The following is a 9945-nucleotide window of genomic DNA, read 5'->3' on the forward strand; positions in this document are numbered from 1 at the left end:
TAGTTCCTCTCCCAGCCCCCACAGTGATTTCTTCCCAGCCTCAGTGTTTACTGTTTACCAACTGAGTGCACTCAGGGCCGCTGGGATGTGTAAGGAAGGGTGCAGGGCTATCTACTGCAGCAACGGTGGCCTCTCATGGGCTGCATCCTTGAGGTATGCTGACCCTGCTTTTCTGAACAGCCATCAGTGGCTCATAGCGCCTGCACTAGGGTGGGACGTGATACCCACCTCCTGTCTCCGAGCTGGCGTTTTGTCTGTCTTGAGCTGGCCTGTGCTGTCATGACTGTTGTGAGTTTCTATGCACAGATACTCAGATGTGTCCTGAGAACGGCTTTGCCGCAGTCATGCTCCACCTCTGGCTCTTCCACACGTTTCACCCTCTTGCACCGTGATCCAGGAGCCTGGGAGGGAGGATGGAAGAGAGGATGGGAGGGAGGACGGGGAGTAGACATCCCATCTGGGACTGAGCTCTCCACGTGCAGACCCACTGTGGGCTTTGTTAGTCGTCATCTGCCGCACATAGGATCTTTTCAGATGAGGGCTGAGAGACTCATAACACTAGTATAATGATGAGCTGTTAGGAGTCCATTTAGCCGAGTAGTAGGTTGGAAGAGGGAATTTTAAAAGCCAGTTCTTGCGATCCATCTCTCCCCAGTGGCACGGTTTGCTTGCTTCTGCAGATGCTTGTTCGAGGGGACTCTGCGTCCGTGTTCTGCCACTCTGAGAGGCTGGTTCTAGAGACATTACTGCTGGGCACCTCTTCCTGAGATGACTGGGGACCACCTTCTGGTCTTCCTGTATCACTAGGAACCCCTGACTTCATGAGGGGGGAACCTAACGTCACAGGCATCCTCCAATAGCAAATGATAGAGACCTCCCTCCATCAGACTCACTCTCTGTGCCAAAGGAGAGAGTCTCAAGTCCACCCTGAACTCCAAAGACAAGCAGCATAGTCGGAAGTCAGGCCACCTGGTGGGATCAAAAGGATCAAGATACTTTTCCTGTCTGTGTGCTTCTGCTCACCTCTGTCTGCCTGCCTGCCTGCCTGCCTGCGGTCTGTCTGTCTGCGTCTCCCATTTATCTCCAGCTCTTCATTCATCTTTGTCTCTGCGTTCTACATGTACCTGTTTCTGCCTGGACTGTCTCTCAGGGGCACTGCCAGGGTGAGCAGGTGAGGGGCCTAGATATGACAGTGAAGGACATAGTCCCTCCCTGGTACCCATTGTGTGCTTTCCGAGACCCCAGGGTGGGTCTCCTCCAGTGTGTGCCCTGAGCACCTTGCTCACCCTCCTTGGTCCACAGTTCTTCTCTATGCCTGTGACTTCCTCCTGCAGCTGAGCAGTTCCCTTGTGCCTTTTTTTTTTATTCCTGTATATTTCAACTGCCTGATCTTTCTGCTGCAGGCAACAGTGGAAGTTGGTGACTCTGCACATCTCCTGTGTCCCACACTCAGGATCTTCAAATAACAATACAGCACAGCTCATATCAGCCGTCCCTACCTTGTCCCCGTCAGCTGTGCAGGATCTGGGACCTGCCTATTCCTCAGCAGGAACTTGAGAACAAAGATGGGATGTGGTAAAGGGAGGACACTAAAGGTGGCAGGTCCCTGAAGTATCTTTCCCTCCGATGCAGGGTGCAGTTGAGGAGCAATTGTCACTGAATGCAGGCGTCTTTCCCTTGGGGGCTTCTGGAAATTGGGGGTGATGGCTAGGAACGATAGGCTTCCAACCCCCAACTCCATCACACTATTCCCTAAATGCCTTCTGCTGCCTCCTCCTCAGACACCCAGCTCTTCTGGCTGTGTCTGTAAGGAGCCCTGCCAGTCCCCATTTGGGGTTCTGGTTTTAGATGGCTGCTCTGTGTGTGGTGAGAACAGTCGGTCAGATGCTTTGTCAAACCCAGGAAGTATCAGGGAAGGGGGAGCCCAGCTTGCTCTGGAGGAAAGCAGGCAGAGGATGGGTGTGGGGTGGGGGGCAGGAGTAGAGTCTCTGTCCAGTCAGGGACACAGACATTTCAGGCACTGATACAGTGTGACAAGCCTAGTGGCTGTGGAGTGCAGAAGGCAGAGGCCCCATGAGCCCCTGGCCCGTTTCTGGAAGAGCTTTGCCAGCTATATCTCCTCTGGACTCCTCCAAAGCAACAGTTGTGGGTGGGATGCATTGAGGAGATGCACCCCCATTCTGACGGGGAAGATGTGGTAAACTCTTGGGCCACATCTCGACTAGGCGAGATGTCATTTAATGAGAAAGGTTGCTCAGGGTGTGCATGGGTGGAGGAGTGGCTGGGGGCAGGCACTGCTGTGGCAGCTGCAGAATGGGGGGCTCTAGACCTAAATTCACACCCCAGAACTTCATAGGGTCTGAATAGACCTGGCACAGTTTATTAGTACCCTGCACCCCAAATCTAGATACTACCCTTAGTCGCTCTGTTTCTGGGGGAGACAGTTCCAGACTTCCAGCTCCCTCTAGACAGACAAGAGGCATCCTGGTGGAACGGGTTTCCTGAGTGCAGGGCAGAGGTCCCATAGATGCCAGTGCAGCTGCCGACATCTCTGTATAGGTGGCATCCATCCGGCCTTGCAGTTCTCTACAGTCTGGTATTCCATGACTTAGCTATCCATCCTCCAGCCTAGCAGGGAAGGGGTGGAATTCTGTAGTAGCTCAGGGGATTCTGTCAGGGACACCAGAGGGGCCTTCCTAGAGGAGGTGACATTGACTCTTGAAGGATGAGAAGCAGTTTACCAAGTAGGAAAGGAACGTCTTCTTGGCTGGGGTGGAGGAGGATGTGGCCTCCAGACTAAAAAGTATTGAAGGAAGGGTTTGATGGGCTCCGAGGGCGGATGGAACAGTTCAGTGAACTGGGTGTCAAACTGGCCTGGGTGACTTGTTAAACTGCAGCCACAGCCCCTGAATGTGTTACTCCCAGCCCTCTGGGCCAGGGCCTTGTGCAGGCGTTGCCTGGTAAGAACCGGGATTGGGGGACAGGGGCTGTGTCTCACTGGGCTGCTTAGAGTAAGGCCCGGCAGGGGTAGGCTGCACCCATCACCATGGCAGTTTGTGGGCAGAGCCTCTTGGCAGAGGGGAGATTGCGCTGCCAGCCACTTCCTCCGGTTCCTTCCCTTTGCCTGATGTCACGGTTACCTCGGCCTGCTCTGGGGTGAGGCCGAGGTCGGGCGGAATCAATGTCAGCCAGGTTTCTGTATCCCAGATGCGGGTCAGCCAGAGGAGCTGCCACTTCTGGTTCGGTTTCAAAGGAGGCTCGGGCATGGGAGGTGTCGGGTGTGGAGGCATCGATGAGGCACCTCTCCAGCAGCCTCCCAGAGAGCCAGTGTGGCTTAAGGAGGAGTCTTAAGGTGGTGTGGCAGGAGGAAGGAGGCTGCGCTGCCAAAATCAAAGGCCAGGGTGCTGGTGTGGGTCCTGGGCTCCTGACCATGCCAGAAGTGCACGGAGAGAGGATGCTGACTTTCCTGGCTGGTGTCCCTTTGGACTGAGACTTTGTCACAGGCTGTGGATTGCCAGAGTCACCCCTTAACCTTACCCCACTCAAGAAGTGACAGAATTGGCAAGCCCAGTGCAACATCCCAGCTCGTGGCCTCTGACTTGGAGCTGTCCCCAGCCCAGCTGGCCTTCCGAGGACTCCAGATTTCCCTGGTTGGCAAGGACAGCCCAAGGCACCCCAACAGAAAATCCTGAAAGAATGTGGCTCAGTTGGCAAAGAGCCTGTCTAGCATCAGGCCCTAGATTCAATTAATAAATTGAGTGTGATAGTCTACAGTTATAATCTTAGCACTCGGGAAGTGGGGGAGGATGCTTATAAACTCAAGGTCATCTTTCACTACATAATGAGTTGGAGAACAGTCTTGGCTACTTGAGACCCTGCCTCCAAAAAAAAAATTTTTTTTTTTAGAAAGGTTGGAACTTATAAAACCTGAGTTCACAATCCAGCTCAGCCTGGCTTTGCAATAAATGTCTTTGTTGAATGAATGGCTACAGATAACGTGAACTTTTAAGCCTCAGATTTACTGCCTGCAAAATGGGACAGTAATAGATAGCACTTTCCCATGAGACTGGTGAGAATGGGTCTGGAGAATGGAGTGGTGTGTGTTGAAAGGATCTGTCAAGGTAAGCAGGAGGCAGCAGCTCTTGTTATTACGGACAGTGAAAACTCAGCAACTGCCCGGCAGGGCGGGTGGTGAATTTTTACCCCTGCTGTGTTGTGGGCCTTGCTTTATGAGTCCTGAGTTCCTTTGAGAAGACAGGCTATCTTGCAGTCTCAGGAGATCCAGAGATGTGTCCATCCAGGTGAGAAGGCAGAGTCACTGTGACAGCCTGGGGAAATAGATCAGCAGTTTTGGGGACGGAGAGAAGGAGCCATACCGGTAGGAAGGTGTGGTGAGGGTTTGAAACCCTAACAGAAGAGGTGGGGTGACAAGAGTCTGGGAGAAGTGGGTGCAGAATGAGAACCTGGGTCTCTGCCCAAGGTGTTTTTAAAGGAAGTGCCTGGGAGCTGCTGGCCTGGAAAAGAATCACACCCAGAGGGCTTGAGCAAAGCAGGTTGCCCCACCCACTTGCAGGGAGCCGCCTGCCTCACTTTGCGGACTGGCTCCCAGCCCCAGAAATTCTGGCTGAGCCAGGTGGCCCTGCCTTTAGGGGACACAGGCTCCTCCCCCAGGATGCCCACCTGCTCTGAGGAGTATCCTGTGACCAGGAGACCTCTCTGTCTCAGCAGTCACAGGTGTTTGCTGAGATGTGGGTGAGAGAGGGGGATCTGTCCCCATGTCTGTCCATGTGTCAGGTGAGAAGCTGGGCTCAGTTCCACCCATGGTGTCTAATCGGTGGCTCTGTGCCCTCACAGCTAGATGAGGAAGAAGAGCGGAGGAAAAGGCGCCGGGAAAAGAACAAAGTTGCTGCAGCCAGATGCCGGAACAAGAAGAAGGAACGCACGGAGTTCCTGCAGAGGGTGAGTGGGGCAGCTGCGGTGTGTGGCACCTTGTCCTTTGCAGGGGCTGATGTACATGCAGGGACATGATCGGACACTGTACAACCCAGAGAAGGTAGAAGGACCTATGTTTTCCTCCACTGAGCTTAGATCCCAGGTACTAATTAACCCAGTGGCCCAGACCTGGAACCATCCATTGTGGTCTCTTGTAGCTACCAGTGTTCTGAAGTACCTACTAATGAAGTAGAGTATTGGAGCGATGTCATATCTGTGGGCAGTGGCTTTAGCTCCTGGGCTGGCTACCACGAAAAACTCCCTTTATTCCAATGCTTCATCCACACTGCATACCCCACTGGTCTGCCCTTAGCCCCATTGGGCATGACCTTTGACTCTTGGCTGCTGCCCCCAGGTACCTGAGGTCTGGCCAGTATGTGAAGGTCAGCCTCCAGGAGCTGCCTGTTGTCTCCTGACGTCATCAGCCAGTGTACTTTGTGTTATGTCTAACAGGGTGCTTGCTCTCTCTTAGCCCTGGGTCCTGTCCCTCAGCCCCTGTCTTTGTCTCAAAGGTGGTGTCAGGGAAGGGGAGTCCGTGGAAAGCCGACTAGTCTTCCAGTAGTCGGCAACAGCCCACCCCAGCCATTGGTTTGCTACTGAACAGTAATAGCGGTGCAATGTACTAACCTAACAGGCGGGCATTACTGTTCTACAAGCCGCAATGATGAGCAGCGGTCATGAACATTGCAAAGCCAGGCGCTGTACTAAGTGCCGGGTGTGATCTCATTTCATTGCCAGAGCAGGTGGTGAAGATAGGGATCTTTGTGGCTCCCTTTCTGCAAGGGAGGAAGGCACGGTGACGATGTAACCCTAGCCGCTAAAGGCTAGGACTGATGTCAGTGTCTGCTGCTAACCTCAGATCTCCATATCCCTATTCCCGCTCTGACCCTCAGTTCCTTAGCTGGTTCATTCATTAATTCATTTATGAACTGAACAAGTGTGGGAAATGTTTAGGGTACACTAGGCACACTGTTAGAGGGGCACAGCAAGAGTGGCCACCCTTCTTCTGTGGAAGATGAAGAGGTAAGGCTGGGTGGCCTGATGTTCTCCGACCCCGTGGACTGTGTCCTCTTGTCATGTCTGCCATAGCAGAGAGCTGTTCTGGGCTACAGGCGTGAACAGTGTGGGCCATCTGGAGACCCTTAGCTTCGGGCGCCATGGGCCGGGCACTGCTTATCAACAGAACTGAGTTGCCAGAGGCTGGGAGGTCTTAGAGGGGGTATGCAGCACTAGACTAGATTGTTCAGCAGTCTCTAAGATAAAGGCTTTAAAGATGAGGGTTGTGTCCTGTGCTGAACACCCAGGGCTTCTTAGGAGAAACTTCCCATATGACTCCAGCTTCCTGGAGCTTGTCAGCCAGTTGGCAGAGGCCACACCAGAGGCTCCCAACTACACACCAGTCCTACACCCACTGCATCCCTAGATGTCAGTATCAGATGAAGTTGTTAAATGCCTACTGTGTGCCGGGCATTTCACATGATTACAACATTTCAATGAGGTACCACTAATTCTTCCCATTTTAGAAAGTGATCTATGGTTCAAAGAGACCAAGTTGCTTGCCCAAGCAACGCTGCTAGCAAATTCAGGGCAAGAACTTGCCCATTTCTTTGTTTAGGTGGTAACCAAGGGCCCGCTGCACTATGGGTCAGTGGGTCCTGTTCTCTTAGTGGGCAACAGATAGCAAGTGAGAACCAGTAGCCAGCAAGGAGTGTGTTTCAGAAGCCAGAGTGCTGTGGGGGACACACAGTGCTGCTGAGGAGAGATTCTTCCATTTGTGAGATAAATAGGGGAAGAAGTAAAAGATGAAAGATGTGAAGGACATCGGGGCAGACAGACCCTGAGCCTCGTTTGTACAGTGATCCTACATGCTGGGTGTCAGAAATGGACCAGCGTAAACAGACTAGTGTGTCCACATTGTCCTGGCATAGTTTCTAAGGCCGCCTTCCACGTTCATGAGTGACCCCATTCTATGATAACATCTATGGTCATGGAAGCTATGAAGGTTCAGGAGGAGGAGGGCAGCAGCCAGAGGAGTCTCCTGACTGTGAGGCAGGCCTCAGGTTAGAGCAGCTGAATTTGCTCTGTTATCCCAGTAGGAAATGTGGCTGCCAAGGTGGAGAAAAGTATGTGACCTTGGGTCTGGGAAGCATCACCATGTGGGCTCCAGCCCAGTCCTCTTCCCTGGACACCCCTCCCCATCTGAGGCCTTGGAAGCAGAAGTGGGGTTTGAAGGCAGACCACTGTGCTGTCAGTGCCTGAGGACTTGACCCGAGCTTACACCCTGACCTCTGGACACTCACATGCAACTCTAAGACTTAAAGACTACCTCCCAGAGAGTTCGACTCTTTAGACCAGTCAAGGCCAACTTGGGTGGGTCTTTGGGTGGACCAGTTCATACCCCACAGACCTTGGGCCTACCCCAAAGCCTCCATCTGCAGTCAGGGTCATCAGCCTGGAGTGTCTCTTCTGCCATGCCACTGTGCCTAATACAAAGTTCTCTGGGCCCTGGGGGCACTGAGGCCATTTTACATTCCTAAGACACGGTGCTCTGTCCCCGTGATGGTCTCACTGGCCCTGGGAGTGTGAGAGGGCCCCCCTCTGCTGGCAGGTTCCTGATGGGGGTGAGTGGGTGGGCTTCAGCTGCCCAGAACTGTATTCAGGTTGCCCAGACTCCCAGAAATGGGGAAAGCTGCTCCCAGTAGCATAGCTAGCAAACAGCTAGAATTTAGCCCAGACACAAGGTGTTTCCCAACCCTTAGAGAATGCTGATGGAACCAATGTCCCCAGGGCACTTGAAAATATAAAGTCAGAGCAGGCCGGTGGTGCCATATGCCTTTAATCCCAGCACTTGAGAAACAGAGGCAGGTGGATCTCTGTGAGTTTGAGGCCAGCCTGGTTTCTAGAACAAGTTCCAGGACAGCCAGGGCTATACAGGGAAACCCTGTCTGGGTGTGTGTGGGGGGGGAATATAGATACAAATGTATGATGTAGTATATTTTAGGGGATCTTAGTGCTTACAGTTTCCTGGACTAACCATTTTGTGTGCATTCATGTGTAAACGGAGGCCTCTGGGATCTGTAACTTGGACAAAGTCACATAGCTAGGATGAAAAGTGCCTAACTCTGCAATGTCTTTCTACTCTGCTGATGACAGTGTAGGAGACAAAAATTTTTTTAAAGATTTTATGTATTTATTTTTATGTATGTGAGTACACTGTCAATGTCTTCAGACACACCGACAGAGGGCATCAGATCCCATTACAGATGGTTGTGAGCCACCATGTGGTTGCTAGGAATTGAATTCAGGACCTTTGGAAGAGCAGTCAGTGCTCTTAACTGCTGAGCCATCTCTTCAGCCCCAGGAGACAAAATCTTAACTTACACCATTTCTATTCTAAGCCAACAAATGGCTTCAGTTTTTCTAGTGCAATAAAGATCCGCCAGAAGTCAGCACAGAAAGCAAAAACCAAGGCAGATTCATCTCCCTGGGAGTGAAGTTCAGGAAGATCCAGGCCCAGGTCGCTCCTTCTTTCACTAGGCAAACACTGCTGCTAGAAATCTAGAAACTGTTACACAGAGGAACCCTGTCTTAAAAAAACCCAAAAGAAATCTAGAAACCTCTGCATAACTGTATCCCCAGCACTTGTGAGTCTGAGGCAGGAGGATCACGGTGAGAGGTTAATCTAGGCTACCTAGTGAAACGGATTAGCACAAGTGTGAGGCTAGCCAAGGCTATCTAGTGAAAAGGAGTATCACAAGTGTGAGGCTAGCCTAGGCTACCTACTGAAAACTGTCTAAAAAGCAAACAAAAAAAATATTTAAAGCAGCTTTTAAGATCCCACAAGCCATTGGTTTTCAGGTTTTGTTTTTTTTGTTTTTTTTTTTTTTTTTTTTTTCTTTTTTGCTTGTTTGTTTTGGAATTTTTGGGGTTTATGGAGATAGTTTCTTTGTGGAGCCTTGGCTGTCCTGGATCTCTGTCTTCTTGTCCTGGAACTTGGCTGGTCTCTCTGTAGACCAGATTAGCCTCAGACTCAAAGAGATCCACCTGCCTCTGCCTCCTGAGTGCTGGGATTAAAGGGGTGTCCTGCTAACAAGCCACTCTTATAAATATGTTTTAACAATATTCTTCTGAGCCCAGATTCTGTAGTTGCACAATAAATAACTGTGAGCACCAGCCAGTAATTCCTTGAGCACAGGAGGGAGTCACAACATAGGAAGAGGATAGTGGTCCTATGACAGCAGGGCCAAATTGCTCCAAGCATCACCTGTGTGTGTTTTGGAGTCCATCTGTGCGTTGTTGAATACTGTGTCGTATTCTTCACCAAGGGTTTTGTTATTATTTTGTTATTCCAGTGTCTCACGTAGACCAAATTGACTTCAAGCTTACTATGTAGCCAAAGCTGGTCTTGAACACCTAACTTCCTGTCTCCAATTTCTGAGGGCTCAAACTACAGGCTCCTGCCACTACGTTTATGTTCAACTAGCCGCGTCCAGCTTGAACTTCAACTGTACCCAAGCCCAAACTCCTTCCAGACTCCATTTAGCACTGTCTAGCTCAGCTCCCCTCTCAGGTAGTAGCCATGCTGCCACCCGCCTCCTTCACTCTCGAAGCCCAGATGGTCCCCAAGACTCACTGAGTTGTCTTTGAAGCCCCTTCCCCCCACTCTTTCTGCTCAGAGAGAGGTATAAGGAGGGATCCCCAGAGCTTCTCTAGCCCTTCAGTTTTACATTGCAAGTTCCCTGTGGGGGCTCTTCCAATCCTGGGGAGTCGTCCCCTCTATGCTGACAAGATAACTTGCTCTAGACTCAGACTCTAAGCATGGCTGCCATGTGGCTCTGTCCTGCTTTTTCCGCCTTGTACCCTACCGTGTCCTAGAGAGCAGTGAACACTGTGGTCCCTGCTGTGTCTTCACACATGGCAGCGTGCCTTGTCTCTCCTTCTCCCTGAAAGTTT

At 51.5% G+C, this 9945-nt stretch overlaps 1 protein-coding gene across 2 annotated transcripts in view; it reads left to right on the forward strand.

Annotated features, from left to right (window-relative positions):
* The window catches only part of Jdp2 (Jun dimerization protein 2), a 40909-nt gene that overhangs the window by 28025 nt on the left and 2939 nt on the right, over window positions 1-9945 (forward strand). For both annotated transcript variants that reach the window (XM_021179409.2, XM_021179410.1), the window contains exon 3: window positions 4855-4959. In XM_021179409.2, the coding sequence (XP_021035068.2) occupies window positions 4855-4959 (105 nt within the window). The remainder of the gene's footprint in view (window positions 1-4854; window positions 4960-9945) is intronic.

This window comes from Mus caroli, chromosome 12 (assembly GCF_900094665.2).
Source record: "Mus caroli chromosome 12, CAROLI_EIJ_v1.1, whole genome shotgun sequence".
Lineage (NCBI taxonomy): Eukaryota > Metazoa > Chordata > Mammalia > Rodentia > Muridae > Mus > Mus caroli.